General features: G+C 48.5%; 1 protein-coding gene across 1 annotated transcript in view; it reads left to right on the top strand.

The window, feature by feature from the left end:
- The first annotated feature begins 3,440 nt into the window (after positions 1-3,440).
- lars2 (leucyl-tRNA synthetase 2, mitochondrial) overlaps positions 3,441-17,105 on the top strand; it is a 123,212-nt gene continuing 109,547 nt past the window's right edge. Inside the window, exons 1-4 of the mRNA XM_070880318.1 lie at positions 3,441-3,498; positions 8,144-8,409; positions 9,991-10,119; positions 15,430-15,521. Of these exons, the coding sequence (XP_070736419.1) occupies positions 8,176-8,409; positions 9,991-10,119; positions 15,430-15,521 (455 nt within the window). The 5' untranslated portion in view covers positions 3,441-3,498; positions 8,144-8,175. The remainder of the gene's footprint in view (positions 3,499-8,143; positions 8,410-9,990; positions 10,120-15,429; positions 15,522-17,105) is intronic.

Raw genomic sequence — 17,105 nt, forward strand, 5'->3', positions numbered from 1 at the left:
CCAACAGCACGAGCAAACACTCCCCCTAGGACATTGGTTCCGGTCCTGCCCAGGTGCAGACCGTCCGGTTTGTACTGGTCCCACCTCCCCCAGAACCGGTTCCAATGCCCCAGGAATTTGAATCCCTCCCTGCTGCACACTGCTCAAGCCACGTATTCATCTGCGCTATCCTGCGATTCCTACTCTGACTAGTACGTGGCACTGGTAGCAATCCCGAGATTACTACTTTTGAGGTCCTACGTTTTAATTTAGCTCCTAGCTCCTTAAATTCGTCTCGTAGGACCTCATCCCTTTTTTTTACCTATATCGTTGGTACCAATGTGCACCACGACAACTGGCTGTTCATCCTCCCTTTTCAGAATGTCCTGCACCCGCTCCGAGACATCCTTGACCCTTGCACCAGGGAGGCAACATACCATCCTGGAGTCTCGGTTGCGGAACGCCTATCTATTCCCCTTACAATTGAATCCCCTATCATTATCGCTCTCCCACTCTTTTTCCTGCTCTCCTGTGCAGTAGAGCCAGCCATGGTGCCATGAACTTGGCTGCTGCTGCCCTCCCCTGATGAGTCATCCCCCTCAACAGTACTCAAAACGGTGTATCTGTTTTGCAGGGGGATGACCGCAGGGGACCCCTGCACTACCTTCCTTGCACTGCTCTTCCTGCTGGTCTTCCATTCCCTATCTGGCTGTGGACCCTTCACCTGCGGTAAAACCAACTCGCTACACGTGCTACTCACGTCATTCTCAGCATCGTGGATGCTCCAGAGTGAATCCACCCTCAGCTCCAATTCCGCAACGCGGTCCGTCAGGAGCTGGAGGCGAACACACTTCCCGCACACATAGTCGTCAGGAACACTGGTGTCGTCCCTGAGTTCCCACATGGTACAGGAGGAGCATATCACATGTCCGAGCTCTCCTGCCATGACTTAACCCTTAGATTAATTTAAATTGGCAACAACAATGCTAAAAGTTACTTTGTGATCTGGAAGAGAAAAAAGAAAAACTACTTACCAATCACCAGCCAATCACTTACCCCCTTGGCTGTGACGTCACCTTTCTATTTCTTTCTACTTCTTTTTTGCCTTCCTCCTGTAGCTGCACAAGCCCCGCCTCTCCACACACCTCCCGAGCCCCTCGCCGACGCTGCCAGTACTGAGGGAGCCCCGCACTGTCAGAGGGGCAGTACTGAGGGAACGCCGCACTGTCGGAGGGGCAGTACTGAGAGGGTGCTGCACTGTCGGAGGGGCAGTACTGAGGGAACGCTGCACTGTCGGAGGGGCAGTACTGAGGGGACGCCGCACTGTCGGAGGGGCAGTACTGAGGGAACGCCGCACTGTCGGAGGGGCAGTACTGAGGGAGTGCCGCACTGTCGGAGGGGCAGTACTGAGGGAGTGCTGCACTGTCGGAGGTGTAGTACTGAGGGAGCGCTGCACTGTCAGAGCTGTCATCTTTTGGATGAGACGTTAAACCAAGGCCCCGTCTGCTCTCTCAGGTGGATGTAAAAGAAGAGCAGGGGAGTTCTCCCCGGTGTCCTGGGGCCAATATTTATCCCTCAACCAACATCACTAAAACAGATTATCTGGTCATTATCACATTGCTGTCTGTGGGAGCTTGCTGTGCACAAATTGCCTGCTGCGTTTCCCACATTACAACAGTGACTACACTCCAAAAAGTACTTCATTGGCTGTAAAGCGCTTTGGGACGTCCGGTGTCTGTGAAAGGCGCTATAGAAATGCCAGTCTTTCTTTGTACCCAGTGAGTCATTGGCTGACACTTCAATAATGAATGATTTCTTTTAAAAACTGCAAATGACATTGTGTATGTCAGCTGCAATGGTCCAGTGCATCCTCACAGCCACCAACCCCCCGCCGTGCGTGCGCCTGCGCGGTAGGGTCGCAACACCCGCCGTGCGTGCGCCTGCGCGATAAAGCCCCACCACCCGTTGTGTGCGCGACTGCGCGGCAAGGCGCTCCCGGCAGTCAGTCAGTGAAGATTGTTCGCGGGCGGCGGTCTGAAGAAAGAGTTGTTGAGAGCCGGCAAGATGGCGGCGCCCAGGGTCTGAGGTGAGAGAAACCCCAATAAAACCCCAATCAAACCCCAATAAACCCCAATCAACCCCAATCAACCCCAATAAAACCCCAATAAAACCCCAATCAAGGCCCAGAGCCCCGGCGGGCGCGGCCACTGACCGGGAGCGGCCCCCAGGGTTCCCCCGCCCTGGGGCCTAGGCCCACTCCCCCCACTCCCACTCCCCCCACTCCCACTCCCACTCCCACTCCCACTCCCACTCCCACTCCCACTCCCTCGGCCCTTTGGGCCCGCGGGACTTTTATATTTAACTTGTGTTTCCACCACCACCACCACCATCATCATCATCATAGGCAGTCCCTCGGAATCGAGGAAGACTTGCTTCCACTCTAAAAGTGAGTTCTCAGGTGACTGAACAGTCCAATACGGGAATTACAGTCTCTGTCACAGGTGGGACAGACAGTGGTTGAGGGAAGGGGAGGGTGGGACAGGTTTGCCGCACGCTCCTTCCGCTGCCTGCGCTTGGTTTCTGCATGCTCTCGGCGACGAGACTCGAGGTGCTCAGCGCCCTCCCGGATGCACTTCCTCCACTTAGGGCGGTCTTTGGCCAGGGACTCCCAGGTGTCGGTGGGGATGTTGCACTTTATCAGGGAGGCTTTCAGGGTGTCCCTGTAACGTTTCCTCTGCCCACCTGGGGCTCGCTTGCCGTGAAGGAGTTCCGAGTAGAGCGCTTGCTTTGGGAGTCTCGTGCCGGGCATGCGGACAATGTGGCCCTGCCCAGCGGAGCTGGTCAAGTGTGGTCAGTGCTTCGACGCTGGGGATGTTGACCTGGTCGATGACACTAACGTTGGTGCGTCTGTCCTCCCAGGGGATTTGTAGGATCTTGCGGAGACATCGTTGGTGGTATTTCTCCAGTGACTTGAGGTGTCTACTGTACATGGTCCATGTCTCAGCCATACAGGAGGGTGGGTATCACTACAGCCCTGTAGACCATGAGCTTGGTGGTAGATTTGAGGGCCCGGTCTTCAAACACACTTTTCCTCAGGTGGCCAAAGGCTGCGCTGGCGCACTGAAGGCGGTGTTGGATCTCGTCAATGCCTGCTTTTGTTGATAAGAGGCTCCCGAGGCTCCCTGGATTCTGGGGAGGTCCCAGCAGATTGGAAACTGCAAATGTAACACCCCTATTTAAAAAAGCAGGCTGATAAAAAGCAGGAAACTATAGACCAGTTAGCCTAACATCTGTGATGGGGAAAATGCTGGAGTTCATTATTAAAGAAGCAGTAGCAGGACATTTGTAAAAGCAACATTTGGTTAGACAGAGTCAGCATAGATTTATGAAGGGGAAGTCCTGTTTGGCAAATTTGCTGGAATTCTTTGAGAATGTAATGAACAGGATGGATAAAGGGAAACCAGTGGCTGTGGTGTATTTGGACTTCCAGAAGGCATTCAACAAGGTGCCACATTAAAGGTAACTGCACAAGATAAAAGTTCACGGGGTTGGGGGTAATATATTAGCATGGATAGAAGATTGGTTAACTAACAGAAAAGACAGAGTTGAGATAAATGGTTCATTCTCTGGTTAGCAACCAGTAACTAGTGGGGTGCCGCAGGGATCAGTGCTGGGACCCCACTATATTAACGACTTCGAAGAAGGAACTTAGTGTAACGTAGCCAGTTTTGCTGATGATACAAAGATGGGAGAAACATAGAAAATAGGTGCAGGAATAGGCCATTCAGCCCTTCGAGCCTGCACCACCATTCAATAAGATCATGGCTGATCATCACCTCAGTACCCCTTTCCTGCTTTCACTCCATACCCCTTGATCCCTTTAGCCGTAAGTGCCATATCTAACTCCCTCTTGAATATATCCAACGAACTGGCATCAACGACTCTCTGCAGTAGAGAATTCCACAGGTTAACAACTCTCTGAGTGAAGAAGTTTCTCCTCATCTCGGTCCTAAATGGCTTATCCCTTATCCTTGGACTGTGTCCTCAACATCGTGAACATTCTTCCTGCATCTAACCTGTCCAATCCTGTCAGAATTTTATATGTTTCTATGAGGTCCCCTCTCATCCTTCTAAACTCCAGTGAATAAAGGCCCAGTCTCTCCAGTCTCTTATCATATGACAGCCCAGCCATCCCTGGAATCAGTCTGGTGAACCTTCGCTGCACTCCCTCAATAGCAAGAATGTCCTTCCTCAGATTAGGAGACCAAAACTGAACACAATATTCCAGGTGAGGCCTCACCAAGGCCTTGTACAACTGCAGTAAGACCTCTCTGCTCCTACACTCAAATCTCCTAGCTATGAAGGCCAATGTGCCATTTGCCTTCTTCACTGCCTGCTGTACCTGCATGCCAACTTTCAATGACTGATGAACCATGACACCCAGGTCTCATTGCACCTCCCCTTTTCCTAATTGCTGCCATTCAGATAATATTCTGCCTTTGTGTTTTTGCCATCAAAGTGGCTAACCTCACATTTATCCACATTATACAGCATCTGCCATGCATTTGCCCACTCACCTACCCTGTCTAAGTCACCATGCAGCCTCTTAGCATCCTCCTCACAGCTCACACTGCCACTCAGCTTAGTGTCATCTGCAAATTTGGAGATATTACATTCAATTCCTTCATCTAAATCATTGATGTATATTGTAAATAGCTGGGGTCCCAGCACTGAGCCCTGCGGCACACCACTAGTCACTGCCTGCCATTGTGAAAAGGACCCGTTTATCCCGACTCTCTGCTTCCTGTCTGCCAAACCAGTTCTCTATCCACGTCAGTACATTACCCCCACTACCATGTGCTTTGATTTTTCATACCAATCTCTTGTGTGGGACCTTGTCAAAAGCCTTTTGAAAGTCCAAATGCACCACATCCACTGGTTCTCCCCTGTCTACTCTATGAATTACATCCTCAAAAAATTCTCGATGATTTCCCTTTCATAAATCCATGCTGACTTGGACCGATCCTGTCACTGCTTTCCAAATGCGCTGCTATTTCATCTTTAATAATTGATTCCAACATTTTCCCTACTACTGATGTCAGGCTAACCGGTCCATAATTACCCGTTTTCTCTCTCCCTCCTTTCTTAAAAAGTGGTGTTACATTAGCTACCCTCCAGTCCATAGGATCTGATCCAGAGTCGATAGACTGCAGGAAAATGATCACCAATGCATCCACTATTTCTCGGGCCACTTCCTTTACTCTGGATGCAGACTATCAGGCCCCGGGGATTTATCTGCCTTCAATCCCATCAATTTCCCTAACACAATTTCCTGACTAATAAAGATTTCCTTCAGTTCCTCCTCCTCACTCGACCCTCGGTCCCCTAGTATTTCCAGAAGGTTATTTGTGTCTTCCTTGGTGAAGACAGAACCAAAGTATTTGTTCAATTGGTCTGCCATTTCTTTGTTCCCCATTATAAATTCACCTAATTCTGACTGCAAGGGAGACAGAGGGAAGTAGAATGGGGGCAGAAGCAAAAGCTAGAAAGGAGAAAAGTAAAAGTGGAGGGCAGAGAAACCCAAGGCAAAAATCAAAAAGGGCCATACTACAGCAAAATTCTAAAGGGGCAAAGTGTGTTAAAAAGACATGCCTGAAGGCTCTGTGTCTCAATGCGAGGAGTATCCGTAATAAGGTGGACGAATTAATTGCGCACATTGCAGTTAACGGTTATGATATAATTGGCATCACAGAGACAGGGCTCCAGGGTGACCAAGGCTGGGAACTCAACATCCAGGGGTATTCAACATTCAGGAAGGATAGACAGAAAGGAAAAGGAGGTGGGGTAGCGTTGCTGGTTAAAGAGGAAATTAACGCAATAGTAAGGAAGGACATTAGCTTGGATGATGTGGAATCTGTATGGGTGGAGCTGCAGAATACCAAAGGGTAGAAAACGCTAGTGGGAGTTGTAGTGAGGTTGGGGACAGCATCAAACAAGAAATAAGGGATGCTTGCAGTAAGGGTACAGCAGTTATCATGGGCGACTTTAATCGACACATAGATTGGGCTAACCAAACTGGTAGCAGTACGGTAGAGGAGGATTTCCTGGAGTGTATTAGGGATGGTTTTCTTGACCAATATGTCGAGGAACCAACTAGAGGGCTGGCCATCCTAGACTGGGTGATGTGTAATGAGAAAGGACTAATTAGCAATCTTGTTGTGCGAGGCCCCTTGGGGAAGAGTGACCATAATATGGTAGAATTCTTTATTAAGATGGAGAGTGACACAGTTGATTCAGAGATAGGGTCCTGAACTTAGGGAAAGGTAACTTCGATGGTATGAGACATGAATTGGCTAGGATAGACTAGAACGATACTTAAAGGGTTGGCGGTGGATAGGCAATGGCAAACATTTAAAGATGACTGGGAGGCAAAGCAGTGTGTGAGGAGGACACACACAATCTGCAAAAGGACACAGACGGGCTAAGTGATTGGGCACAAATTTGGCAGATGGAGTATAATGTTGGAAAGTGTGAGGTCATGCACTTTGGTAGAAAAAAAATCAAAGAGCAGGTTATTATTTAAATGGAGAAAGATTGCAAAGTGCCGCAGTACAGCGGGACCTGGGCGTACTTGTGCATGAAACATAAAAGGATAGTATGCAGGTACAGCAAGTGATCAGAAAGGCCAATGGTATCTTGGCCTTTATTGCAAACGGGATGGAGTATAAAAGTAGGGAAGTCCTGCTACAACTGTACAGGGTATTGGTGAGGCCACACCTGGAATACTCCGTGCAGTTTTGGTCTCCGTATTTATGGAGCGATATACTTTCATTGGAGGCAGTTCAGAGAAGCTTCACTGATTGATTCCAGAAATGAGGGGGTTGACTTAGGAGGAAAGGTTAAGTAGGTTGGGCCTATACTCATTGGAGTTCAGAAGAATGAGAGGTGATCTTATCGAAACATATAAGATAGATGGGGCTCGATAAGGTGGTTGCAGAGAGGATATTTCCACTCATGGGGGAAACTAAAACTACGGAACATAGACTCAGAATAAGGGGCCGCCCATTTAAAACTGAGGTGAGGAGGAATTTCTTCTCAGAGGGTTGTAAATCTGTGAAATTCTCTGCCCCAGCGAGCTGTGGAAGCTGGGACATTGAATATATTTAAGGCGGAGATAGACAGATTTTTGAGCGATAAGGGAAGTCAAGGGTTATGGGGAGCGGGCGGGGAAGTGGAGCTGAGTCCATGATCAGATCAGCCATGATCTTATTGAATGGTGGAGCAGGCTCGAGGGGCCTGATGGCCGACTCCTGCTCCTATTTCTAATGTTCTTATACAAATGTAAATCTTTCTTTATACCATTGTTAACTGCTTGTCATGTTTTTTTGTGTTGCTTGCATGTAGATAATCCATTGTGCTCGGTTTAATATATATGTTTTTGCCAATCGGTACTAGTGGGCTGACATTTCTAATTAAAAGAAAAAAAAAGACTTGCATTTCTATAGCGCCTTTCTCGACCATCGGACGTACCATTGCACTTTACAGGTAATGAAGAACTTTTGTAGTGTTGTCACTGTTGTAATGTGGGAAATTGTACCAAATGTCAGGAAGTTTCAAGCTTTGATTGGGCAGGTGTGTGTTCGTCTCCCAAAAAACAGGAAGTTTGTGTAACATAAATCTAGGCTGACACTCCCAGTGCATTGCCGAGGGAGCGCCCCGCTGTCGGAGGGGCATTGCCGAGGGAGCGCCCCGCTGTCGGAGGGGCGGTACTGAGGGAGCGCCGCACTGTCGGAGGTGCCGTCTTTCGGATGAGATGTTAAACCGAGGCCCCGTCTGCTCTCTCAGGTGGATGTAAAAGATGCGAAGGCACTATTTTGAAGAAGAGCAGGGGAGTTCTCCCCGGTGTCCTGGGGCCAATATTTATCCCTCAATCAACATCACTAAAACAGATTATCTGGTCATTGTCACATTGCTGTGAGTGGGAGCTTGCTGTGCGCAAATTGGCTGCTGCGTTTCCCACATTACAACAGTGACTGCACTTATGCAGTACTTCATTGGCTGTAAAGCGCTTTGGGACGTTTCGGTGATTGTGAAAGGCGCTATAGAAATGCAACTCTTTCTGTCTTACGCCTATCTGTCACGAGAATTGTTTTTTTATTTCTAGTGGTTTTTAAAGGTGTCTTGATTGTGCAGAAGATGACGGCTGCCATGTGGAAGCTGGGGCCTTGCGCCTCTTGCTGGAAAAGGCGTTTGTGTGGCTGGACCTGTTTTCTGAAGCGAGATGGGAGGCAGGCACTGGGACCCTGCAGAAGCATTTACAGTGAGACGGGAACATGGGAGAGGGACTATCGAGCTGAGACGAGGAAACGTGTAGAAGGATACTGGCATTCGCGAATAAAGGAACAATTCAGAATTATTTCCGAAACGGATGTAAGTATTAAAAAAAAACAAATTCAGCAACATATCGAATGTTCACAGGCTAGAAACATAACCAGTTTAAAGAAGGTGGAAGATGGGAACAGGAGTAGGTCATTCAGCCCCTCGAGCCTTGGGACAGCGAGGGATGGACAATGAAGGGCGGCCTTGCCAGCGATGGCCGTGTCCTGAAATCTGGCCACTCTCGCCGAGTGTTGTAGCAGTGTGCAGGCTGTTGGTGATCTCTCGTGCCCCCCACACAAGATTGGAAGTGTGTAAAGGAGCAGGACCCATTTGACAAGCATTCATTTCAGACTTTGGGAGCTGACTGGTTGACCATACTGTAACTGGAACATCACGCATCTGGTACATCTGGAGTGTAGAATGTTTCAGTATAAGGGGTGTTGCAGTTGTGTGAGGCGGACTGGTTGGGCTGGGTGCTCTTTGCCTTTCCGTCATTGTTCATTGTTCATAGGTTTATATGTAACCTTCAGGGCTGCTGACCGAGGGCCGTGTGGCTCTTTGTCGGCCGACGCGGACACGATGGGCCGGAATGGCCTCCTTCTGCGCTGTAAGTTTCTACATTTCTATTTCTTATTCCTCACTGACTTGAATGGAGATAGTTCGTGTGAACGGTAGCATAGTAGTTATGTTACTGGACTCGCGATCCAGAGACACGAGTTCAAATCTCACCGCGGGCAGCTGTGGAATTTAAATTCAGTTAATTAAATAAATTTGGAATCAAAAGCCAGTGTCTGTAATGGTGACAATTGATGGTAACCCATCTGGTTCACTAATGCCCTTTAATGAAGGAAATCTGCCGCCCTTACCCGGTCTGGCCGATATGTGACTCCAGACCCACAGCAATGTGGTTGACTCTTAACTGCCCTCTGAGATGACCCAGCAAGACACTCCGTTGTACAAAACCGCTAGGAAACACCTTTGCCACACGGACTGCAGCGGTTCAAGAAGGTGGCTCACCACCACCTTCTCAAGGGGCAATTAGGGATGGGCAATAAATGTCGGCCTTGCCAGCGACGCCCACATCCCATGAGTAAATTTTTTAAAAACACTTGTGACTTGTTGCTCAAGGGACGTCAGTATCCAAGTTAAATACTGGCACCTGGTGTTATCCTCCATCTATCATAAACTTTCATGTTTATATTGAGAAATAATACGTGCTTTAAGCATCATAAACGTAAGACTCCGTTATCCTCGTTTAATGTTTAATAAGGACACCCTCAAAGCCTCCCTGATAAGTGCAACATCCCCACCGACACCTGGGAGTCCCTGGCCAAAGACCGCCCTAATGTGGAGGAAGTGCATCTGGGAGGGCGCTGAGCACCTCGAGTCTCGTCGCCGAGAGCATGCAGAAACCAAGCACAGGCAGCGGAAGGAGCGTGCGGCAAACCAGTCCCACCCTCCCCTTCCCTCAACCACTGTCTGTCCCACCTGTGACAGGGACTGTGGTTCTTGTATTGGACTGTTTAGCCAACCTAACGACTCATGTTAAGAGTGAAAGCAAGTCTTCCTCGATTCCGAGGGACTGCCTACGATGATGTTTTTTTTTACAAATTTTCTTTATTTTCCTCTCAGAGATCCAAGCCAAAGTGTTACGTCCTTTCCATGTTCCCGTACCCTTCTGGGAACCTGCATATGGGGCACGTTCGGGTGTACACGATCAGCGACTCAATGGCCCACTTCCAGAGAATGCGGGGATTTCAGGTAAACCTCATCGTAATGGCAGCTCGCTCTAAACTTAAACTGTGTCAATAGCGCTTGGCATCAGTGCTTCTGGGTCTGCCTGTCTCCGTGGTGTTTATCATGTGTGATCCTGCAGGAAGAGAAAGGACTGATGCTGCCTGGATATTTGCTTATATTCCTTGTTTACAAATCCCTCCCTGCTCTCGCCCCTCCGTATCTCTGTAATCTCCTCCAGCCCCCCCCCCCCCAAGATGTCTGCGCTCCTCTAATTCTGCCATCCTGACCATCCCTGATTATAATCGCTCCACCATCGGTGGCCGTGCCTTCTGTTGCCTGGGCCCCAAGCTCTGGAACTCCCTCCCTAAACCTCTCCGCCTCTCTACCTCTCTTTCCTCCTTTTAAGATGCTCCTTAAAACCTACCTCTTTAACCAAGCCCTGCCCTAATTTCTCCCTATGTGGCTCGATGTCAAATTTATATCCTGCGAAATGCCTTGGGACGTTTCACTGCGTTAAAGGTGCTATATAAATACAGGTGGTTGTTGTTGTAAAATCGCTAAAAAAAGCAAAACGTTAATTTTCAGATTGGCGGTTTGTGTGACTCGCCACCGATGTTCCCGTTGAGCTGTGCAGATGCAGGCTGTGCACCAGCTTCGATGGGGAAAAACCGCGCGCGCCCCAACTCTTAAAGGGCCCGCGCACCGACAGGCAAAACCAGCGGGAACATTGAACACCAGCTCCATCTCCGGGGCAACTAGGGATGGCCAATAAATGCTGGCTTTACCAGCGACGCCCACATCCTGAGAATGAATGGGGGTTCGGGGGGGGTGGGGGGGAAAGAAAAGGTTTTTTGTCTGACTTGGATTTTTCTCGATCGCCCAAGAATTGGAAATACAAATTACAACGTGGATACGTTCAGTTTGATCCAGCAACCGCCGCTGCTGGATAGAGTTGCGCTGCCCAGTTGCACAACTCTATAACGGCGGAAAGGGGGGTCTGCGCGTGTGTCCTTGTGTGCAAGCACCAGCCCTCTGCTCACATTTTGTGTGAAAAAATTGCCGAGGTTCTTTTGTCAAGCCGTTGATTATCTGTCCTCCAGTTAGCTCTCTCTACGGTGAGCGTAAAAGATCGAGCATTTGCCAAACTTTTTTTAAAGCTCACAAGTTGATTTCGGACTTGCGCTGGCGAGAAGGTGAAGCAGTGCGACATCAGCTTCTCCGGGTGATAGAATCACAGAATGGTACAGCACACAAAGGGGCCATTCGGCCCATCGTGCCTATGCTGGCTCTTTGATACAGCTAGCCAATTAATCCCACTCCCCCGCTCTTTCCCCCTGCCCTGTATTTATCTAATTCCCTTTTGAAAGGTACGCAGTGTGTTCCCGATCACAAAAACTCGCTGCGTTTATATGAGAAAAACACGTGTTGCCTCTGGTTCTTTTGCCAACCGCCTTAAATCTGTGCCCTCTGGTTGCCGAACCTTCTGCAACTGAAACCGTTTCTCTCTATCTACTCTGTCCAGACCCCTTATGATTTTGAACACCTCAATCAAATCTCCTCTCAACCTTCTCTGCTCCAAGGAGAACAACCCCAGCTTCTCCAGTCTCTCCCCGTAACTGAGGTCCCTCATCCCTGGAACCATTCTAAAAGTGATCTTGCAAAAAGGTGAGACAAATACTGAACTGGCCCTAACCTGCCGACACTCTCTGGACTTTAGAAGAACGAGAGGTGATCTCACTGAAATGTATAACATTCTTGGAGGTTTTCCCATTTTGTTGGTGTGACATAAAACTAGCTTTGCACTGATGCAAGTATGTACCGTATAACTGCCCCAACTAGTTCTCTGCTTTGTGTATTAAAAACCATTGATTAATGCTATGGAATTCTTTCATCATCATCACAGGCAGTCCCTCGTATCGAGGATGACTTGCTTCCACGCTAAAAGAGGATGAGTTCACAGGTGTTTCAATGAAGGACCTAATATTCCGGATCCCGAACTACATCCTGAAGGGTGGAAGATGCCTGTGGGTGGATTTTTTTAACGTGGGGTGACCGTTGCACACCAGCCACCACACGGGCTTGACAGAGCGAGGTCTTGGTCCAGTGGCAAGGGTTAACCAGGACGACTGGAGACCTGCTCTGCTGCACGGGCCTAGTGCGCTCACATATCGCAGTGTGGGCTGGGCCCGTGCTGCCCCTGGGCCCTCGCCTCCTCTGGGGCCCGATCACGTCCCTCTACAATCTCTCGCCGCTCCTTCGCCCCGACCTGGCCGCTCCTGCTGTACCTGCCCACGCTCCAATCACCGACCTGGATCTTGGTGAAGTCCAATCCAGTCCCTCTCTTCACTGCCGTTACTCTCCTGCTGCAGCACGTGCTGCTCCCTGGAGTGGCATGCTGCCAGGCAGCTCCTTCCAGAGCGGAATTCTTTACCCTTTCGTTAATCCACTTTACCGCTTAAGATCTTAAGATTTACCGTTATTTTGACATTTCTTCCCTGCAGTCTCACTTATTTGTCTAAGAGCTTTCTATCTACCTCCTTATCTGGAGCAATTGTCAACTAGACAATCCTTATCGTTACTGATTTCTGCCATCTACCTTCTTGCAACTTTGTATTTTCATAGCTATTTTGTTATTCATTGTTCATAAGAACATAAGAATTAGGAGCAGGAGTTGGCCACACGGCCCTTGAGCCTGCTCCGCCGTTCAATAAGATCACGGCTGATCTTCCTAAGCTCCACTTTTCTGCCCGATCTCCATATCCCTCGATTTGCTTACTATCTCTGTCTTGAGTATACTCAACGACTCAGCATCCACCGCCCTCTGGGGCTGAGAATTCCAAAGATTCCAATGACCGACTCCTTATCCTGAGACTGTGACCCTGGTTCTAGACTCCCCAGCCCGGGGGAAACATCCTCTCAGCATCTACCCTGTCAATCCCCCTCAGAATCTTGTATGTTTCAATGAGATCACCTCTCATGCTCTCTGGAGTTTAGAAGAATAGGCCCAATCTACTCAATCACTCCTCATAGCACAACTCGGCGATCCCGGGAATCAGTCTGGTGAACGTGCGTTGCACTCCCGCTAAGGTAAGTATATCCTACCTCGACTCCACCTTCGCGCCCCATCCCCATATCCCTTCAGTCGCTTAATATCTCATTCTTTAATATACTCAACGACTGAGTAAGGAGACCATGATCGAGCCATTCCTTTGCTAACTTTAATCGGTCTTTTCCTTAACTCCTATTTCTTGTCCATGTTTTTACGAGCCCAGTAACTGCAGTATTTTCACTAGCTGCAAATCCCTCTCATTTAAGTAATTTATCCCTAATGTGCTAAAAATATTAGCAATGAACATGAATAAAATTGGCCAGTATTTCAATTTGAAGTTTTTTTAATTTACATTTTCAATATCCTGAATGTTCTGGAAAGAAACCACATGGAGACGCAGGCAGATTTTGATGCGAGAAAACTTTATTACAAGCATGCAGGGGAGAGCCTTCAGTGTATGGCAGACTCTCAGTTCTTTAATTGCTCTGGCAATCCAATTATACATAATCAAGCGGAAACGTACCTCGACAGTTCACAAAGACAAACCCATATAAGGCTGACAGTTGCACAACTATTAGATACTGGACACATAGGCTTTGGCATATGTGTCCTGTTATCACAACTGTCCCAGTTTCAAGGCCCTTGCATCTCCCTTTCTGTGGTTCTTCAAACCCTGTATCCGGAGTCACAAGTTCAACTTATCTTTACTCATTGTTCTATGTTTCAGGGTTTTAGAAACATGTTTATATCGGAACTGCTGTGGTCTAGGGTTTTAACATTTTTAGCTTTCATTGGCGATTACAATGGCTTGTTGCTAACATAGCTACTGACATAAATTAGAAACATAGAAAATAGGAGCAGTAATAGGCCATTCGGCCCCTCGAGCCTGCACCGCCATTCAATATGATCATGGCTGATCCTCTATCTCAACACCATATTCCTGCTTTTTCCCCATACCCCTTGATGCCTTTTGTGTCTAGAAATCTATCTATCTCCCTCTTAAATATATTCAGTGACTTGGCCTCCACAGCCTTCTGTGGTAGAGAATTCCACAGGTTCACCACCCTCTGAGTGAAAACATTTCTCCTCATCTCGGTCCTAAATTTCCTACCCCGTATCCTGAGACTGTGACCCCTTGTTCTAGACTTCCCAGCCCCGGGGAAACATCCTCCCCGCATCCAGTCTGTCCAACCCCGTCAGAATTTTATACGTTTCAATGAGATCCCCTCTCATTCTTCTAAACTCTAGTGAATACAGGCCTAGTCGACCCAATCTCGGCTCATATGGCAGTCCTGTCATCCCAGGAATCAGTCTGGTGAACCTTCGCTGCACACTCTCTATGGCAAGTATATCCTTTCTTAGTTAAAAAAATCATACTGACTTACATTTGATGGATTCCTCAGTATTGCACTGGGAGTGTCAGCCTAGATTTCTGTGCTCCAGTCTCTGGGCTGGGACTTGAACACACAACCTTCTGACTTGGAGACGAGGGTGCTGCCCACTGAGCCACAGCTGACACTGATTTAATTAGACAGACCGCTTTTTGGTAGGACTTTCTTTTTTCTAACACCTTTTAATTATGACAAACACCAGAGGAATTCTTCATATTTAAAGTAGTTCCCTTTTCCTAAATGCTCTTTTTCTTAAACTAAATGGATTTATTCGGTTTAGCATCAGTACTTTTTTTTTTTAAATAGCTCATAATAGTCCTTTTCCAAATAACTTGCAGGGAGAATATCTGACCTGATTTGATGCTGAACACAATAGGTTGGAGTCACACTGTGATAAAAGGCTTTTGTGGAAGGGCACGTAAATGGGATTGGAGTCGGCAGTGCCTGTTGAAAAGCTAGCAGCATATTACAGAGCGAGCGCGCTGAGAGAGCAGACGGGGCCTCGGTTTAACCTCTCATCCGAAAGACGGCCCCTCCGACAGTGCGGCGCTCCCACAGCACTGCCCCTCCGACGGTGCGGCACTCCCTCAGTACTGCCCCTCCGACAGTGCAGCACTCCCTCAGTACTGCACTGGAATGTCAGCCTAGATTTTTGTGCTCTAGTCCCTGGAGTGGGACTTGAACTCACAACCTTCTGGCTCAGAGGCGAGGGTGTTGCCCACTGAGCCACGGCTGAGGCGTGCGTCTGCTGCTTTCTGTGGAATAGGACTGGATTGTTGTATCCGATTGATTGAGCTTTATTGAATGATGATGGGATAATGTTGAAGGAAAAAGCAAAGAAAAGACTTGTTTTAATAAGGAGGGGTCGTAACCACCATTCTCTGTAAATTGCAGGTCCTGCATCCGATGGGGTGGGATGCATTCGGCTTGCCTGCGGAGAATGCTGCGATTGAACGTGGCCTCGATCCGGAGCAGTGGACCAAAAGGTAAAGTGAGAGGGTAGAGTTATACTATTGAAACAAAGAAAGACTTGCATTTCTAAAGCACCTTTCATGACCACCAAAACGCTTTACAGCCAATGAAGTACTCTTTGGAGTGCAGTCACTGTTGTAATGTGGGAAACACGGCAGCCAATTTGTGCACAGCAAGCTCCCACATACAGCAATGTGATAATGACCAGATAATCTGTTTTAGTGATGTTGATCGAGGGATAAATATTGGCCCCAGGACATCGGGGAGAACTCCCCTGCTCTTCTTCGAAATAGTGGCCGTGGGATCTTTTACATCCACCTGAGAGAGCAGATGGGGCCTCGGTTTAATGTCTCATCCGAAAGACGGCCCCTCCGACAGTGCGGCGCTCCCTCAGCACCGCCCCTCCGACAGTGCGGCGCTCCCTCAGCACCGCCCCTCCGACAGTGCGGCGCTCCCTCAGCACCGCCCCTCCGACAGTGCGGCGCTCCCTCAGCACCGCCCCTCCGACAGTGCGGCGCTCCCTCAGCACCGCCCCTCCGACAGTGCGGCGCTCCCTCAGTACTGCACTGGGAGTGTCAGCCTAGATCTTTGTGCTTACGTCCTTGGAGTGGGACTTGAACCCACGATGTTCTGACTCGGAGGGGAATGTGGTACCCACTGAGCACAATGGATGCTGTCTCCCATTAAAATGTATATAAGGCAGATCTTGACCTTATTTCCCCCATTATAATGCAGAAGACTGTATCCAGTGCATCGCTCGTTTGGTGATTTCATTTTGAGACAAGTTTCAGATTGGCTTGGCTCTTCTTTCCCAAACAAAAAAAAGTTTTGTGTAACAGCTTCATAAAACCTTCAATAAATGTTTATTTTTAAGTGTGATAGATTGATTTTTGGAGTCGAGGGGAATCGAGGGATATGGAGATCGGATGGGAAAGTGGAGTTGAGGTCGAAGATCAGCCGTGATCTTATTGAATGGCGACGCAGGCTCGAGGGGCTGTGTGGCCTACTCCTGCTCCTATTTCTTATGTTAAGCAGTGTCTGCAATTTTCAAGGATTCAGCAGGACGTTGCAACGTGACTAGCAACAAGTTTCCAGAGCTATGCCTCCTGCTTTGCCGAGTTGAACCAGATTCATGTGATGCCCTGAATTTTGGATTATGGCCCATCTCATTCATAACAATGGGAACTCCAACTTACGCAGTTCCCATTATTATGAATGAGAAAATACTGTGCCTTGATTGGCTGCCCAGAGCCATGTGACTCCAGCTGCAGCTTACGGACGTCCCTACAAGCACGCGCTGCGACGCGCAGGGAGAGAGGGGTCTGTGGATCGGGATCTCGAGCGGGCGTAGCAGGAACAGTTAGGTGCGCATTTTTTCTCTAAAATCTAGTCGAAGGCCCGCGGGAAGGAGAAAGCGGGATTTCTGAACCTATATCTAATCATACGTTTAGGTAGCATGGACTGCAATCACTTTGCTACCATTTTCTTTCCTATATTCAACTTCGTATTGTTATTGCGCACTATTTGACAGGTGCATTTGAATTGAAAGCGTGCAAAGATACTGCTAATTAGCAGTCTGGAGGTGGAGCGTCTGTTGT

Source organism: Pristiophorus japonicus, chromosome 5, assembly GCF_044704955.1.
Source record: "Pristiophorus japonicus isolate sPriJap1 chromosome 5, sPriJap1.hap1, whole genome shotgun sequence".
Taxonomy (NCBI): domain Eukaryota; kingdom Metazoa; phylum Chordata; class Chondrichthyes; family Pristiophoridae; genus Pristiophorus; species Pristiophorus japonicus.